This window comes from Pongo pygmaeus, chromosome 3, assembly GCF_028885625.2.
Source record: "Pongo pygmaeus isolate AG05252 chromosome 3, NHGRI_mPonPyg2-v2.0_pri, whole genome shotgun sequence".
NCBI lineage: Eukaryota > Metazoa > Chordata > Mammalia > Primates > Hominidae > Pongo > Pongo pygmaeus.
In genome coordinates, this window is record NC_072376.2 from 195,693,985 (window position 1) to 195,713,674 (window position 19,690).

General features: G+C 39.5%; 1 protein-coding gene across 8 annotated transcripts in view; it reads left to right on the forward strand.

Moving 5' to 3' along the window:
* The window catches only part of TENM3 (teneurin transmembrane protein 3), a 651,439-nt gene that overhangs the window by 160,611 nt on the left and 471,138 nt on the right, over window positions 1-19,690 (forward strand). For all 8 annotated transcript variants that reach the window (XM_063664302.1, XM_063664304.1, XM_054484271.2 and 5 more), the window contains exon 2: window positions 18,379-18,685. In XM_063664302.1, coding sequence (XP_063520372.1) covers window positions 18,454-18,685 — 232 coding nt within the window. In that variant the 5' untranslated portion in view covers window positions 18,379-18,453. The remainder of the gene's footprint in view (window positions 1-18,378; window positions 18,686-19,690) is intronic.

A 19,690-nucleotide genomic window follows, 5' to 3' on the forward strand; every position in this document is an offset into this window, starting at 1 on the left:
CTAAAAATGTTATTGTGGTGAACCATCCACAGGTCATGGAAGAGAGTTATTATTCAGAATCTGCATTTTGATGGTATTCACTTTACTGATATTTTAGCCATAATTTATCCTCTTTCACTACAATTCTTAAACTAGGTCCTTCTGATGTGTGTCCCAGTTCTCTTTCCCTGTTACACGCCTCTGCTTCTGCACAGCAGCTCTTTGCTGCCTTCCTGCCTTGGCCTTGGATGGAAGGGTAACTCCCTGCAGAGTATTAAATGATCAGACTGTGTCCTGTGTATGTGGCTTTGCAGCAATACCCAATGCCAGTTCGATGCATGGTGCTTACTTCACAGAAGCCCATTTCATGTAGGGCTTGGGAGGAAGTCGTTGCTATCCTGGATGTTGTTGTGCCCTTTAGTAATGGTGGAATGGAAAGAATTTCTTATACCATTGTTACTAACACCCTAAATCCTGCAGATCTGACCAAAGGGAGTATGACCCTAGCCATTTGGGAAGTGTGCAAGGCGGAAGCACCGTCCATATGAGAGGAGCTGGAGGTGCCTGGCCCTGTCTGGTCAGGTGGTGGGTCTGGCTGATCTTTTCCCCTTCAGCACCAGGAAGTTACACAGACCTGTACTTCATGCACCCAGGGAGAAGAAAGAGGGCCCCCTCCTCTGTCCCCTGATATGACAGTGAACCATACTTACATTTGAAAGATAGTTTCTTTCTTTTTTTTTTTTTCTTTTTTTTGAGACAGAGTCTTTCCTCTGTCACCCAGGCTGGAGTACAATGGCACCCTCATAGCCTGCAACCTTGACCTCCTAGGCTCAGGTGACCCTCCTGCCTGAGCCCAAAGTGCTAGGATTACAGGCCTGAGCCACCACGTCCAGCCTGAAAGATATTTTCTGAATCAGGTTTGTACAGCCAAGTTACTTTGAAAGCATATGTGAAAATGTTTATAAATTATAATACATTTTATATGTATGTTATTATCATAAGTAGATAGGTGTTTACTACTTGAATCTTTGAGTTACCTGGATGCATTTCTTAAGGAGAGTTTATAACAAAATGTTTTAATAGGAAATTACATTATAATAATTTGAACTTTTCCCATTTATTGCTTTTTATTATTACTGGATAAATATTTTGATACTCCTGGTGCTCTGAACCCCATCTGAGCAGAAACCTGTAGTATCTGAGGACTCTTGCCAATAACATAATGGTAGATTGTGTCAAGAATATGCTCTTCATCTGCCTAGGGCTTCATGATTTTCAAGTTGTACATACTAGAAAGGTTCTGTAGATAAAGTATGAGAGGAAAAAGGCATTATGTACATTAGTTGAAATTGGCATCATGTTGCCAAACTGTAATAAGCCTTAGGGGAGCTCAGTGTTGAAACTACTCAATTCAATGCTGCAATTTCCCATAACAATTTAAAAGGCCTGCAGGCATGCTAAAGTCATAGCTGGATCTTTCAGTTAACACTCTGTAACATGACCCCAAAGTCTCATTTACATCACAGCAATTAAAATATATTCCACATTACACGTTTACTACTACATACTGTAGAAATAATCCAATGAAATGTGGCTATTTTCCAAAAATAATACGGAAATCTTGATACGATACGTATTCACAATTTCTTCTTTCCAAAGTGGTATCACCATTACACACTTGTACATACAAGATGATGGTAATTGTGAAGGGGGGAGGAAAGTGGGGCAGATGAGGAGGAATGCAGCCTGGACTGATGAAAACTAGCAATCGTTACTACTTGGTGACCCACAGGAAATTAGTTTTGTGGTCTCAGTCCGGTTCATGGGTGACAGGTATCCGTTATGCAAAATAATCATTGTAATCTGTGCTAATTGCCCCTCTACTGGTAGTTAGAAAGTAGAGAGACCAAAAATTATATGAGCACAAAGACAGTACACCTCCCGGTTGCAGAAGGGTTGCCTCTAGACTAGGACAAAATGCCAACACCCAGTTGGGAAAGAGATGGAAATGTAGAGTAGCACTCACCTGAGGAAGGTATTTTCATGAATTTAGAGTCCTTTCGTTAATGCTCCATCCAAATTAAATTTAACATCCTCCTGACATAGGGATTCTGGCTGTAACTATTAACTGATATCACAACTGTTTTGTAATGAGCTGAATAGCAAATTAAATTACTTTAAAGCAGAGCCACGGTGAGCAAAATTAGATCATGTTTTCTCAACAGTGATGGTTGCATTTTAGTAATGCCTCTCTTTGAGGAAACGTAGCCCAAATTGACTTACTCCAAATTGTTGTTGTGGTTTAATATTTATTGAGTAGCCACAATTTACTAGCCTACCTTGAAAGTGTGGTTTTTAACAATTGTCTAGAATACATCACCAAGGTATGAAATACAGTGGCAAAAGTCCAGCTTCTCCACTTGGCAGGGAGTCAATGGGAAAGCAAGGAAACCGCCTTGCTCTCTGTGCCTGCTGGAACATTCTTGCCTGCACTCCCCTTTTGTGGTTAGGAAGAGTGTTGGAAGAATCCTACTTCAGCAGACATCTGAGAACGCAACATTTTTATCTACTGACTAGGTCCATTTTAATCGTCTGCCGTGGTTTATAACTACCACTAGTAACAGCATTGAAAAAAATTTAATTGGGCCACTTACTCAAGAGCCTTTGTGTCCATTATTGGGAGGTGCCTCCTTTGAGCAGACACAGCCCCCTCCTAGGGGTGCCGAACTGGGCAACCACAAAGCACAGGCTGGATTGAGCCCCCCGACCTCCTCAGCAGGTGACCCGATGCCTGGGTTGGGCCTTGTCTACCTGACCCATGAAAACTTTTTAAAATTATAAATTATGCACATATTTGGTTTTTTTTTTTTTATGAGACAGGGTCTCACTCTGTCACCCAGGCTGGAGTGCAGTGGTGCAATCATAGCTCACTGCAGCCTTGAACTCCTGGACTCAAGTGATCCTTCCACCCCAGCCTTCTGAGTAGCTAGGCCTACAGGTGGTATGTGCCACTGTGACTGGCTAACTAAAAAACAAAACAAAACAAAAAAACTTGTTTTGTAGAGATGGGATCTCACTCTATTACCCAGGCAGGTCTTGAACTCCTGGCCTCAAGTGATCCTCCTGCCTCAGCCTCCTAATGTGCTGTGATTACAGGTGTAAGCTGCTGTGCCCCACCTATGCATGTATTTGTCTTTATGATATAAATCATCTAGGAAATCCAGAACAACAAAGCTATAGGATACATGTTTCCTATTTTCACTTGACTATTTGGCAGGATTTATACAAAGTCATAATATTTGAGTGTATTGTGCATATGCATTTTAAGGTGTGTGACTGAACTTGAGAAGTCCAAACAGTATATTTCTGTGTGAGCCTATACCTAGTCAAGCATATTTATATTCTCCAATACTGTTGCATTAAAATGTGTTTAAAAACAAACAATAAACACCAATGAAGAAAAATATTCTAGAGAATGGAATCCTCTGAGTAAGCACACAGACTGCTAGCCAGGCTGGCTGTTTCCCATACACATCGAGACTGAGTCCAGAACCGACCTAGCCCCTACTGCCTCCACAGCAAGCTCAGAGACTTTCCTCAGTTCTTGGGACGAATCAGACGCTCAGACTGAACCCAAGGGTTTTTGGGACCCTGAATCTACTCTGGAACTGATCTATCCCCTAGAGCTTACCTCCTTCAAGGAGGAAGTGGGGTTTGGGAATTTGTCTGTCCACTGACAGATGCCATTTGATGGAGACACCTGCATTCGCATCGCTGAGTGCGAATTTCCCGCTTTCCAGGGATCTGTGAGGAAGGTGCCGTGTGGCTGGTTTGCTGCTTTTCAGACTAAGATGAGAACTGTCTGGTGGGCAGTAGACAGTGTATATGTTTATTACAGTAATTTTGCCTGTGGGTAACAGAGGCATGAATAACTGCAGTTATCCCTTATTCTCCAAATACTTGGGAGTAGTTACCAGATCTCCACCTAGTTGTTACTAAAATAAGCCGACCAGCGCTCTTCAGTCTGGAGACTCTTAATCAGTTTTATTGCTCCTCTTGAAAGTCCTGCCAGCGTCTGCCTACTGCGTTCTACTACCAAGACATAAATATTTGGATAACATTAGACATGAAATCATTTTGAAATTATTGGTGTGGGAACTATTTTTTTCTCATTTGATGACATAGTCCTTCTGAATAAGCTCATAAAAATTCAAAACTCAAATTCTATTCACACATTTTAGCAAAATGGCAATTTCGTAACAGAGGTATAATCTCTTGCTCTCAACCTTATAGACTGGGCTTTGGTGTATTTTTCCCAAACCAGCTCCCCCAGATTACTGAGATTTAAGCCTAATGACAGCAGACATTATTCTCAGACACCGGACAATGTACTTGATGTCATTATAGCCCTTTATCAAGTACTCATGTTATGTGCCAATAACTGTGCTAAATGCCTTAAAAAACTTTATCTCATTTAATCTTCATAATATCTCCATTAGAAAGGTATTGTCGTATGCTTTTTGGATAATTAAAGGTAGTAAACTAAGCCTCAGAGAGCTTAAGTAACCTGTCCAAGGCCATATGTCACATCAATTGTAAATAGTGGAGCTAGACTTTAGACATAGTTTTGTCTGATTAAAAAACCTGTTCTCTGTCTCCTTCCCAGTTGTACTGATACAGATTTTTTCAGTTGAAATATCCAGGGTAAGAACTTGTTATTTCAGATGCATATTTCTTTTTTTTTTAATTCTTATTTTTATTTTTTTTTAAATTGAGATGGGATTTCACTATGTTGCCTAGGCTGGTCTCGAACTCCTGGGCTCAAGTGATCCTCCTGCTTCAGCCTCCCAAGTAGCTTGGATTACAGGTGCGTAATCATTTATTTCTGTCAGTCACTGAGGTCTGTTTCTTCTACATAGATGTCAGTGGCCAGGAGGCAGGCTTTCTCCAAATGACGGCAAAAATGTAAACAAGCTACAAGTTTACATCTTCCCCTTAGCAACTCTAATGAAAAGAGTAGGCTAATTCCCAGTAGTTTCACCAGATGTCGCGGGACTGACCTCATTGATCACATGTTCATTCTTAACCAATCACTGAGACTCTGTTCAGGCTATTCCTGGACCCTAGGACTGGGGTCTGCTCCACCCCAACCCCTTTATCTCCATGTGGGGGAAGGGTATTTTTTTTTTTTTCCAGGGAAATACACGAAACAGATTTCTTTTTTTTTTTTTTTTTTTTTGAGACAGAGTCTCACTCTGTTGGCCAGGCTGCAGTGCAGTGGCACGATCTTGGCTCACTGCAGCCTCCGTCTCCTGGGTTCAAGCAATTCTCCTGCCTCAGTCTCCTGAGTAGCTGGGACTGCAGGCGTGTGTCACCAGGCCCAACTAAGGTTTTTTTGTATTTCTAGTAGAGCTGGGGTTTCATCATGTTGGCCAGGCTGGTCTCAAACTCCTGACCTCAAGTGATCCGCCCGCCTTGGCCTCCCGAAGTACTGGGATTACAGGCGTGAGCCACTGTGCCTGGCCCACAAAACAAAATTAGTACAACTACCACGGCTGTGATGGAAGAGAGCCTGTCTCCTTTGATAACTGAACCACACAGGATGACAGACAAGCAAAGAGAACTGTGAGCATGTCTCCCTCTGAAACACATAATATCACACCAGGGTGTCATTTATGTTCTTCTCTAATTGTCTTTTCCCTGAAGAAGCAGCTTGAAAATGTTTTCAGTAGATTTTATCCTCTTGGTCTTACATTTTACACCTTTCTTACTCCTACTCCTGAGTTGAATTTCACTTGGTTTTTATTTTTGCATCCCCAAAGCTGTGATCTCTGCAAATGTAATTTTCAATATGACAGCCTTCATTGACTTTGTTAATACTGGATCTGTTGACATCCTGACACAGTTTGTTAAACTCATTGCTGTCATCTCTCTCTTTCTTTTTTACTTTTTTAAAAATTTTTATTTCCTAAATCTCCTCTTTGTTTTAAGGTTTGGAAGTATAGTCCAGAGGTTAAGAGGACAGATTTGGAATGAAACTGAAATGTGTTCAAATTCTGCTCGGATAATTTCTGACTCTGTGACCTTGGATGGGCCAGTTAATCTCTCTGGGCCTCAGTTCTGTCATGCGAAAATGGAGTTTATAATTCTTATTTAGCAAGGTTGTTGTGAGGATTAAGTGAGGTCATATATGTAAAGCACCTGGCATATTTTAAGCACTCAATAAATAATCAAGATTGAAATTAATAATTCATCAAGGAGCTTTTATGTCCACTCTGAAAGAGAGGAATATGCCCAGCACTTAGGGAAATCATATGAGCACTTCATTGAAGAAGCTCCCCCAGTGGCACGCAGACTTCCCAACTATCACTGGGCCAGTGAGACCCATCTGTAAGACACTTTTTAAATATGGAAAGCTGTAGTTGTTTTTAAGTCATCTAGAAAACTTGCTTTTCTTCTCATTACGACTAAAGGTTTGAATTTGGACTTGATGCTACACAAGTCTTACCGTTTGGCAACTTTTCCAGGAAATAAATGGAAGAGCACATATGGGGGTGTGAACCCCAGCCTAGCCACACTACTGGTTAGTTGCATGACTTGAACATTTTTATTAGTTGTCATAGTTCCTCATCTCTGTAACTGGTAATAACACAAACTTGCTGTGCTGCTGTTAGGATTAGAAATGCAATGTGTAAAATACCTAGCATGAAAAAGCGTTTAATAAATTGAGGTTATTGGCTTGGCGTGGTGGCTCACGCCTGTAGTCCCCAGCACTTTGGGAGGCCAAGGCCTGAGAATTGCTTGAGCCTGGAAGTTCAAGGCTGCAGTGAGCTGTGATCATACCACCGTACTCCAGCCTGGGCAACAGAGCGAGACCCTGTCTCAAAAAATAAAGAAATAAAATAGAATAAATAGAGGTTATTATTATTATTATTGTGTGTTTTGATTGTGCCTGGCATGTCCACTGATGTGGTCATGTTCAGATGAAGATGGAATGACCTAGTTCAATCAGAATAAGACATCTGGAGTGATATCAAACTATTTGGTTGTTTTTTTACCTAGTGTGTTTGAGGCCATTCGGATACCACAGTATTATCTGAATGACATATAATTGTGTTTCTTACTTTTCCCTCTGAACCAGATATTATTACTGGCAAAATTTTCAAAGTCCTGGCTCATGCCGAAGCGCAGGTGAAAAAAGTAGTGGCCTCTATATGCAGGGTGTCTGATTTAAGCCATCATAGAACTGTGTAAATAGGTATGACGGATATTGGTTGATCCAGGCAGGCAGACAAATTGAGAGGTATTATTTACACTTTACCCTAAAGGTCTGCAAGCTTGGAAAGCTGCATTTGGCTCAGCTGTATTGGATCCTTGAGTGCCTTTTCCCATCTATTCTAAGTATAGAAATTAAGACCTCTTCCTTGTAGTTATTTCTGTGTTTGCAACCACAAACTAAATAACTGCATTAATATATATGACTAGTGTCTATTAAATTTTCTTTCCATAATTTTTATCAGGAAAAACAGAATCACTTTTATTTTCAAACCATGCGAGTGAATTGTTTTGTTTTTAAATCATAGAAATATATTCTCACTTTACCGAGTAAATTAGCCTTATTATCTTTATTTTTTTCTTTTTTGATCATTTTCAGTTTTTGTTTCCTTCTACATAGGAATATTTTTGAAAAAAATTTTAATGCATTGATGAGAGTTAAGCCACTTTTCTTATAGCCTAAGGCACTGTTCTATATATTTTCCAATTAAAAATCTTACATTATTCACAGTTATTCAGTAGCTATTTTAACATATTTCCTAAATATACTATTTATATTTCTATATATTTTATTATCTAAATTTACGTTTATTCATGATAATTCATCCATGATGAGTAGTTTTGAATTTTAAAACAATAAGCTTTCTATTCATTATACTTAAAATAACAACATAAATATATCTTTATCAACATGAAAATGTTCATAATATATTAAGTAAAAATGGGTTACAAGATTATCCATTTTAAATATATATGTACACACATGTTCATATATACATACAGCATATGCATGGAAAAAGTCTGAAAAAGTGAACACCGAAAGGCTAGGAGGGCAATTATTTTTTTTTGTCTTATCTGCATTTTCCAGTTTCCAGAAGGAAAAGTTATTACCTGCTTAATACATATTTTAAATGAAAAAAAAAAGCAAATATTGGGAATGTGTATTAAACAGTGCTTAGGGGATGGCCTCCTGTTTTCTCTCTCTCAGAAGAGTTTCCTCTTCACTCAGCCGCTCAAGCCAGAAAGTTGGTATCATTCTCAACTCTTTTCTTTTCCTCACCCTCGTTTTAGCCATCACAGTCATGCTGATGCCACCTCTAACAATCTCTCATATCCATCCATTTTTCTAAATCTCCACTCCATCCCTTTTCCCCTATTTTCCATCCTTCAGCCAGAGAGATCTTCCTAAGCTAAAAGTCGGATTTATACAATTATAAAGACATTGATTTTCTTTATATTCTGTCTCCTTTTTCAGATTAAAAGAGGGCAGGGGCTGGCCGGGCGTGGTGGCTCATGCCTGTAATCCCAGCAGTTTGGGAGTCCGAGGCGGGCAGATCACGAGGTCAGGAGATTGAGACCACGATGAAACCCCGTCTCTACTAAAAATACAAAAAAATTAGCCGGGTGCTTTGGCAAGCGCCTGTAGTCCCAGCTACTCGGGAGGCTGAGGCAGGAAAATGGCTTGAACCCGGGAGGCGGAGCTTACAGTGAGCTGAGATCGCACCACGGCACTCCAGCCTGGGCGACAGAGCGAGACTCCGTCTCAAAAAAAAAAAAAAAAAAAAAAAAAAAAGAGGGCAGGGGCTACGTGTTGTGTATTCCTCCATTCCCATTGCTTCTTACAATGTCATGTCACCATGACAGCTGGTAGCATTTATACATGTAGGATAAGTGAATAAGTAAAGAAATTAATGGTCACTGTGCTTTGTGCACAATTTCATGTCTATACATACAGATCAGCTGCATTCTTTTGAATCACTGCACACATTCCTCTATCTGGTCTTGTCTTGCTTTTTCATCCAGTGTAACAATCTCTGCCTTTTAATAGGTGTGTGTAAATTATTTATCTTTAATGTGATTATTGATAGAGTTAGAATTCTCTTTTTTCATTCATTTACTTTTAACCTATTTGTGTCGTTATATTTAAGTGTGTTTCTTGGAAATAGCATCTAATTGGATCTTTAAAAATAATCCAATCTGAAAATCTCTGCATTTTGTGGAGTTTTTAGACCATTTACATTTAATGTGATTTTTGACCTAGTTAGGTTTAAGTCTATCATCTTGCTATTTGCATTTGATTTGTACCATATTTTCTGTGTTCAACCTTCCCCTTTTACTACCTTCTTTTGATTAGTTGTATATTTTTATGCTTCCATTTTTAAAACTTCTGTTATCCCTTTCGTGACTGTTAGTTATAACTATTTGCTTTGCTGTTTCAGTGCCTTCTTTAGGGTTTAAACTATATATCTTTAATATAACACTGTCTGCCTTGGCGTGATATTAGGTCACTTCACATACCTTGTAATAGTGTACTTCTGCATGTCCTCTCCCTTCCTTTATGCTATTATTGCAATATATTTTACTTACACATGTTATAAATGCTACAGTACACGGCTATGATGATTGCTTAGTTATCTATATTTAAGGAGATTTAAATAGTAAGAACAGTATCTTATATATTTAACCACATACCATTTTCAAGTGCTGTTTATTCCTTTGTATAGGTACTTATTTCTATGTGATTTTGTTTTTATTTTGCCTGAAGGGCTTCCTTTACATTTTTTTTTGTAATGAGAGTCTGCTGATGATCAGCTTCTGTATGTCCAAAAAGGTATTTATTTCACCTTCATTTTTGAGAGATATTTTCATGGGATATAAAATTCTAGGGTTTTTTTTTTCTTTCAGTACTTTAAAGATTTTGTCATTTTGCTTACATTATTTCCTTTGAGAAGCTCTGTATGTGATGATGCCTTTTTCCTGTGTCTGCCTTTAAGATTTTCTCTTTATTACTGGTTTTGAGCAATTAAACATAACCAAATGCCCTGGTGTAGTTTTGTTCACGTTTCTTGTGTTTGGGGCTTGTTGAGCTACTGGCATCTGTAAGTTTATAATATTCATCAATTTTGAAACATCTTCAGTTATTATTTCTTCACATTTTTTTCTGTTCACTTTTGTCTGTCTTCTTCTTCTGGGATTTTGACTGCATGTATATTGGTCTCTTAAAGTAGTCCTGTATCTCTCTGATGATTTATTTATTTATTTATCCACCCATTCTTTTTCTGTGCTTTATTTTGTGTAGTTTCTATTACCATTTTGAGTTTTCTACTCTTTTCTTCTGCAGTGTCTAATCTGCCATTAATCCTATTCAGTATTTTTTTTATCTCAGGCATAGAAGTTTTTATCTTGAAGTTTGACTTTAGCCTTCTTTTTATATATGCCATGTCTCTAATTTTTTGATTGTATGGAATACAGTTATAATAACCATTTTCATGTCCTTCTCTATGAATTCTTACACCAGTATCACTTCTGGGTAGTTTCAATTGATTGATTTTTCTCTTTAGTATTTTCCTTCTTCTTTGCATACCTGGTAATTTTTGATTGGATGTCAACCATGGTGGATTTTATCTTGTTGAATGATGTATATTTTTATATTTCTGTAATATTCTTAAGCTTTGCTGTTGTGCAAAAAGAAGTTAAGCTACTTGGAAACAGTTAGATCCTTCCTGGTCTTGCTTTTAAGTTTTGCTAGATAGAACCAGAACTGTGTTTAGTTTACTGCTAATTATTCCCCACAACTGAAGCAAGACCTTTCTGAGTACATCGCCCAATGAAGTATGGATTTTTTTTTCCCAATCTGGCTGCTGGAAACAGACACTATTCTTGGCCCTATGTGATCCCTGTATACTTACTTTACCTGTGATTCAGTGGTCCTTTAGAGGGAAAATTTTGCCCCAGGGACATTTGGTAATATCTAGAAATATTTTTGATTGTCATGACTGGGGGTGCTACTGGCATCTAGTGGGTAGAGGCTAGGAATACTGCCCAACATCCTACTACAAAATGCCCCCACTCCCACAAAAAAGGAATTTTTCTTTCAAGGAGGTGAGTAGTGCTGAGGTTGAGATACCCTGATATAGTCCTTTCAGATCATTCTTTCTGTGCCCTCCAGTGGTCTCCTCACACACTTGTGTTGGTCAGTACTCTGTGGAACACCCCAGAGGCACCCTTTGCAGATCTTCAGAATTCTTTGTCCAAGTGGCTCTCTTTTCTCTGGCAACTTGTCCTGCAAATTCTTACCACCTGATCTACAGGGCTCAGCTTCACCTCCAATTGCAAGAGTCTTCTGGACTCTTCCTGGGTCCCCCTTCCTGTGCTACAGTCTGGAAATTTTCAAGGCAGTAAGCAGGTGTGATCCATGGCACAGCTTAATTGTTTCTCATCTCTCAGGATTCACTGTCCTTCACTGACTGATGTCAATGGCTTGAAAACTGTTGTTCCAGATATTTTGTCTTTTTGCTGTTATGTTTTAGATAGCAGGGTAATCCAGTTCTTGTTACTGCAATCTTGGCTGGAAGGAAAAGGTGGCTTCTTATTTATTATTGCTATCAAAAGTTCTCTTTATTTACTGTCATGTGTAAAGAAAACAACCTGCCCAATTTTAACCTTCTCAATCACTGTTCATTATATTGATTTTTCTCTGTCTCTGAATCTTCCCAACAGGTCTCACATTTTATATTCATAGCAGATTCCCTTTTTCCTATATTTCCTTTCACAGTCTTTGTGGGGTGTTTTTTGAGACAGGATCTTACTCTGTCTCCTAGGCTGGAGTGCAGTGGCACTGTCATGGCTCACTGCAGCCTCCACATCCTAGGCTCAGTTGATCCTCCCATCTCAGCCACCCAAGTAGCTGGGACTACAGGCATGTGCCACTGTGCCTGTTTTTTTTGTTTTGTTTTCATTTGGTTTGGTCTTTGTAGAGACAGGGTTTCATCAGGCTGCTCCCAAACTCCTGGGCTCAAGCAATCCAAAGTGCTGGGATTACAGGTGTGAGTCACCATGCCTGGCCTTGTGTTTTAACTTTCTAGCACTAACATGATAGTTAGATTCTCTTGTGTTCTACTATTTGAAACTATAAGCTCAACTCTAGTTATGCTTGAATTTAGCACTACCAAAAAAAAAAAACATAGTATGATTTTATTTTTGTACTTAATTATTTCAATTCTTTGATTTACAAATTTGCCTCAGGAAACATAATTTTCTCTAAAATGAACAAAAGCAATTGATTTCCTCAATTATTTTAGCTATTCAATAAAGGAAATGCTTTGAAATTCTTAGGTATGCAGAGTTGTATTTACTGTTCAATTAACATAACTGGTAATCATAAATACTAACATTAGTGAAAATATGAATTGTGAGTAACAAAAGGCAAAAATTTTTTGGTACTCTGTACAAAGAACTTAATTTAGACCTTTAATCTAAAATGTGTTGGTGTAAATTAGTGTTTCTTTGAAGCCTGTTTATTTTGGGGGTGAGCTTTTCCAGACTATAATAAAGATAGGAGGACACTATATAGAGATATCCAAGGTAACATTCAAGGCTTTGTAATTTGTACAGAAAACAGATAAAAATGGGAGCATGAGTGAGTTTGATCTAGAGGTTATTTAATCTTTTGGGTTTGGATATTTGTTTATATTTCAGTCTCTACATAGATATATAACCATATGGAATTTTAGAACTACAATTGATGTTAGGGATGTTTGATAAATTGTAATCATTGGCATCAAGGGTTTTAAAGATACAAAAATTACAGTTAAAATCAAGTTACTTTCTAAAGATACAATTAAAAAGTATTTCGTCAGGATTAGGAGCATGTTATAAAACAATGTAATGATGTCGTTAAGTTCTCTGGCCAAGTTTCAAAATATATTTAAATAATACATCTGAAATAGAGGATAGGATCACCCTAAGTCTAGTGTCCACAAGGCAGGGATTGCCTGCCCATTCATTCATTCAGTCAAATACTTTGCAGAGTGTTGGGAAGAAACAAATAACCAAGTCATCCAACTTGCTTAAGCCCAGCTGTGATTTCCAGAGGAGTGCTATGGTTAGTAACTGAGTTGCATTTCAAGGAGCTAATGAAAATTAACCAAATGAGCTTGATATTGTTGTGTATTTGCTGTAGCCAGTTCAATCATAAGTTTTTTATCTGTTTTGTTTTTTTGAGACAGAGTCCCACTCTGTTGCCTGGGCTGGAGCGCAGTGGCGTGATCATGGCTCACTGTGTCATTGAAGTCCTGGGCTCAGGTGATCCTCCTGCCTCAGCCGCCTGAGTAGCTAGAACTACAGGCATGTGCCACCATGCCCAGCTAATTTTTAATTTTTTTATAGAAATGTGGTCTCATTGTGTTTCCCAGGCTGGTCTTGAACTCATGGGTTCAAGCAGTCCTCTCACCTCAGCCTCCCAAAGTGCTGGGATTACAGGCATGAGCCACTGAGCCTGGCCAATCAAAAGTTTTTTGTTTGTTTGTTTGTTTTGTCAACTTTCTAATGGCTTTCCTTGTTTTTCAAAGGCTTTGCCCACTGATGCAGCTAATGTCATATTCATTAAATGCTTTTTGCTGCATATGCCCACAGTGACCCTCTTCCTTGTGTAGGACTGTGCGGTCGCTCTCAAAGCGCTCCAACAATTTGGCATTACTTTAGCTGCGTTTCTTAACCTTCTCGTCTTCAGCCTTGAGTGGAAGAGATAACACAGAAAACTGCCTTTTGAAGTCATATTGAACTCATTGACTTCCATCAATGAAGCATATCAGTAGTTGCAAATATTACAGTGTAGATTAAATCCTCGAAGAGTTTGAACTATGTACGAAAATGAAAAGGAGATACAAAGGACTTTTTATTGTTTACCGTCTAAGATCAAATTGCCTCGATCTTTGATGGCGTAATCAAATACTACATCTTGATGTATTGTGGCACTGGAGAATTGTTTCGCAAATAAATAAAACTCAGATATTTGATGCTAGAGATGTTTTAGAAAGCTTAAGAATACCTAAAATCATCTTTCCATTACTAGGTATTAACATTTAGTTGGTATTGATTTATAAACCTTAGAAATATTACCACAAAGTTGCATCTTTAATTGTGATTACTGTGTTAAAGAATGTACTGACTATCTAATTTTCAAGATTATAAAATAGTATCATGAAAATGATACAGTAGAGAGAATACTTTTTGCCCTTAAAGATCTAAATGGGGCCAGGCACTGCAGCTCACGCCTGTAAATCCCAACACTTTGGGAGGCCAAGGCGGGCAGATCACCTGACGTCAGGAGTTTGAGATGAGCCTGGCCAACATGGTGAAACCCCATCTCTACTAAAAATAAATTAGCTGGGTGTGGTGGCACGCGCATGTAATCCCAGCTATTTGGGAGGCTGAGGTGGGAGAATCATTTGAACCAGGGAGGCAGAGGTTGCAGTGAGCTAAGATTGCACCAGTGCACTCCAGCCTGGGTGAAAGATTGAAACTCCATCTAAAAGAAAAAAAAATCCAAAGAGAATGGAAAGATGAATGGTTTAACTCAGAGGTTTACACGTTGTTTTCTGTAAAGGACCAGGTAGGAAATAGTTTAGACTTTGCAGGCCATCAGGTCTCTGTGTTTGCTTCCTGTGGCTGCAGTGAGAAATGACCACAACCCTGGTGGCTTAAAACAACAGGAAGTTATTCTGTCAGTTCTGGAGGTAAAAAGTGTGAGGTCAAGGGCCACACCTCTGCGGTCCAGAGAAGGATCTGCTCCGCGCCTCTCTTCTGACTTCTGTTTGTTGCTGGTGGCCATTCGTGCTCCTTGGCTTGCAGCGCCATTGCTCCAGTCTCTGCCTCTGCCTTCGCCTGGCCTTCTTTCCTATGTGTCTGTGTGTGCCTGTGTCCAAATTTTCCTCTCCTGTCTCTCATAAAGACACCAGTCATTGCATTTAGGGCCCTCCCTAATCCAGTAGGACCTCATCGTAATCTTACTACATCTGCAGAAATAAAAGTAAAACCCCATTTTCAAATAAGATCACAGTTGCAGATACTGGGAGTTAAGATTTCAGTTAAGATTTATCTTTTGGGGAGACACAATTCAAACCACTGCAGCTCCTATTGCAGCCACTCAGCTCTGTCTTTGTAGCATGAAAATGGCCAAGGACAATGCGTCCACAAATGCAAGGGCTGTGTTCCAGAAAAAACTTTATTTACAAAAACAGGTAGTGGATCCGATTTGGCTGGCAGAGTTTGCCGGTCAATAACTGGTCCGACTAATTGAAGCACAACAGCAGCAGAGCAGAAAACGATTTCCCCTTGCTTCCATCAGTTCAGTTTTAAAGTACCAAATTGCATACATATGTGTATATATAGCAACACTTATTTTAAAATAGATGTCAATTTAGGGCAAGAAATGAAACTTTTATAATGACTTCAAATCCCAAATATTTATTACTAAGAATGCTCGAATTATATTTTTCTGATCAATGAAAAGCTTTTTAATGATCATTTAGTTTTCGGTCTATAGGGCCTTCCCTCCAAAAAGATCAAGACGATTTGGAAACAAAATTTCCCTGGAACTTAGACATATTTATTCACTCTGTCAGAAAGAATGTACCTGTTTCCCTGACTAAATGTATGCCCCATAAGGACAGGAACATTTATCCACTCTTTGTCCTCAGCACCTAGAAGATAGCCTAACACATAGTAGTCATCCAGTAAATATTCATCTAAAATAACTTCTTGGGGCCGGGCGCAGTGGCTCACTCCTGTAATCCCAGCACTTTGAGAGGCCAAGGCAGGTGGATCACCTGAGGTCAGGAGTTCTAGACCAGCCTCACCAACATGGTGAAACCCTGTCTCTACTAAAAATACAAAAATTAGCTGGGCATGGTGGCGGGTACCTGTAAGTCCAGCTACTCGGGAGGCTCAGGCAGGAGAATTGCTTGAACCTGGGAGGCAAAGGTTGCAGCAAGCCAAGATTGTGCCACTGCACTCCAGCTTGGGCAACAGAGCAAGACTCTGTCTCAAAATAATGATAATAATAATAATAATAATAAAATAACTTCTCTTGGCTGGGAATGGTGGCTCATGCCTGTAATCCCAGCACTTTGGGAGGCTGAAGCGGGCGGATCACGAGGTCAGGAGATGGAGGCCATCCTGGCTAACGTGGTGAAACCCCGTCTCTATTAAAAATACAAAAAAGTAGCCTGATGTGGTGGTGAGCTCCTGTAGTCCCAGTTACTTGGGAGGCTGAGGCAGGAGAATCACTTGAACCCAGGAGGCGGAGGTTGCAGTGAGCCAAGATCGTGCCACTGCACTCCGGCCTGGGCAACAGAGCAAGATTCCATCTAAAAAAAAAATTAAATAAAAAAAAAATACTTCTCTTTGTTGGAATAAAAAGAGTGAATTGATGTGTTGTTGTTTTAATCCTTTTGTATAAAAATAGTCTGTCACCATACCTTGAAATTGTTTATTATTTCAATTTAAGTTTGAAAGGAAAGGTACAATATGAGAAATTCAGTTTCTCTTACGAGTATTGGAAGAATTTGTAAATATAATAATGGAGTAATGAATCAGAGGGGTCAGTGAAAAATTGTTTTTTAAAATAAAAATTAAATTCATGGAAAAGAAGACAAAGGTAGAGAAACCAAGATATATTCCAAGACTAAACTAAAATATTAGCAACTACTTTGAACAGCTCCGTATTTGGTAGCAATATCGGTATTTGGAAGCAGAGAAATATGGAACCCCACAAGGGAACCCTTCATTGGCAACATGGAGAGAGGAGAGGAGGGTATAATTTGGTTGAAGACATAGCAGGGAGGAACACTCCAAACCTTCCCAGGTCTGGGCTCTGGAACTCTGTGATTATTCCAGCCCAGGGAGTCTTGCCACTCTTCTTGTCGCTGATGGAAGGCAAAACTTTGAAAGTGAGGGGTACCTTTTTAATGTTACAACAGAAAGGATCAAGAATTGTTGACAACCCCAGGATAAGCTGAGTTGACATGGGAGTCAGCCACAAGGCTCCAAGTTGGAAGCACATTAATGAGCTGTGTGATGTGTATACTGACAGTGCATGCTGGAGAGAGTGGGGGAGAGAGAGAGAAAGAGAGACAGACAGAGACAGACCAAGACCGAGACCAGAGACACTGATTCTTTGAGAGAGGGACTCACTTATTTTGGAAGTGAAGAAACTACTATCTCAACAGCAGTCACGGTCCAAAGGATACTACAGGAACCAAGGAGAAGGCCTGGGGCCAGTTGGGCACCATTGATTTCAAGTTGACTATGGAATCACTCAAAGAAAAAGTGAAATTTACCAAAAAGTGAATTTAGTGGGGTGGGAGGAAAACACTAAGGGCTGAAGATAAAGCCTTCAGGGTCCTTCAGATTAAAAGGAGAGACAACATGAGAAGGAATAAAGACAAAGGAGCACCATTTGAAATGCGGATTAGCCCTGGGCCACTCTCCCTCTTGAAGGCCCCAGTCTTTTGCTGGCAGACCTTTTCCACCCACGCTTTCCACTGTCAGTTCCGCAAATTCAGGAAATAGAGTTTTTAAGCAGAGAAACACCATTTGCCTCGCTTACTCGTGCAGTTGCAGGAAACTCCCCCCATCAAATTAGCCACTTGAATTACCTTAAATATCAGGATAGTGCTGATTAAATTCATTTGCTAGAGAGGAAAATGCATTTTAAGCAGAATGGTATGGGGGGGAGGACCAGCTTTTTCCACAATTCAAGACATTTGAGTTCTTAAAACATGAAAATTGTGCCCTCTGAAGAAAGAGTCTTTGTAAGATATATTAAAAAAAAAAAAAAAGTTCAATGCATTTGACAAAGTTTCAGTGGTAAGAATTTCCCAATTTGCTCCTGCTCTTTAAAATATACTGAAAAAGAAAAAAATAGTATACGTTTATAAGAAAAAGAAAGGGAATTTATTTTGAATGGAGAAATGCTGTAAAGAGAAAAAGCCATTCTAACTTTTCCATTGTGGAAAATTTAACAAACTATGGAAGCCAATTTGTAGCTGGCTTCTGCAGTGAAATCTGAGTGTGAGCTTACAATTTTTTTTTGTATTAATGGGGAAAATCAGATATAGTGGCTTCAATAAACACAGCACTCACCAGCAGAAAGCGTGCTTCACCTCTTGGTGATACAGTATATTTTACACTGATTTCAGAAATACTAATTTCTTGTTGAAAGCAAGTTTCCTAGATAAGCAATACTATTGTTTCCTACCATCCCAGATTGAGAAGGGTCGAGAGTAGCCAGTTTTTAGGTGAACGTCATGCTGACATCATGCAAACCTTGTATCTTCACAGAGAGGCCAATGAGACTCGAACCCTGAACCTAAGTTGTCACCAGCAGGACTGATGTGCACACAGAAGGAATGAAGTATGGATGTGAAAGAACGCAGGCCTTACTGCTCCCTGACCAAGGGCAGACGAGAGAAAGAACGGCGCTACACAAATTCCTCCGCAGACAATGAGGAGTGTCGGGTACCCACACAGAAGTCCTACAGTTCCAGCGAGACACTGAAAGCTTTTGATCATGATTCCTCGCGGCTGCTTTATGGCAACAGAGTGAAGGATTTGATTCACAGAGAAGCCGACGAGTTCACTGGACAAGGTGGGTAACTGTCCTAGTAAAATAAGGCAATGCTTACATGTTGCTAACTTGTAGGTATCATGCTTTTCCCCTCAAGGTGACATGTCTGTTTTCTGACTTTGGTGTTCCATCTGCTGATGCTGATTTTGAGATATTAGATGATCACACAGTATTCCAGAGGAGAGATAGAAAGCCACCAGTGGGCACATTGGTCCCCCAGGCACAGGCACTGACACGTGGAGAATTCCAAAGCCTCACCTGCTATACCTGAGGTTTATGATTCTGCACGTGGCCCAAGCGTTGGTGCAAACTTGTGTAAACTTGAAACTCCAGTCTCTGGGGCTCCCTTTTAGTTGAATGAAGGTGCTCACAGACATTGTGTCTGTGGCTAGAACCAGTACAAGGAGAACAGGAGCTGTTGGTGAAGAAGCCCATCTTTCCCTCACAAGAAAGTGTGGCTTATTACCCCAGATCATCTCAGGACCCAAGCAGCCCTGCTGTTTGCCTCTGTCTGATTCACACAAAAGCCTGCCACGGAAAGGTTCCATTGTCTTTCTCCCAGGCAACCTAGTAAATTGAGTTTATACCTTAACACTTCCTAGTTTCTCACAATGTAATCCACTAGGGCTTGCTCATTTGCGTATATCTGTTGAACATTTTTACACTGTTTTTGGCCTGAGGATGCTCCCAGTGGAATCATGACTCCTGTAACTTTACTTCACTATCCTAAACCTACCCATTTCTACTCTTAAGACAGTAGGTTATTTTTTATTAGACATACATAGTTATATTTTGTTTCTTCTAATACAGTCTGGAGATGTGGGCAAGATTACTAATAAAAATAAAATCCTCTTACATTTCTAATGTGCAGTATAATTTACATATAACTTAGCATTCCTTAGCTAATTTAATCTGGAAATGAGGAAAAATAAATTAAACTTTAATAATAATGAATATATTCATTCTTTTCCAATCACCGTACAGACAGTGTGACTAACAGTTTGATATTGGGCAGGAACACGTTTA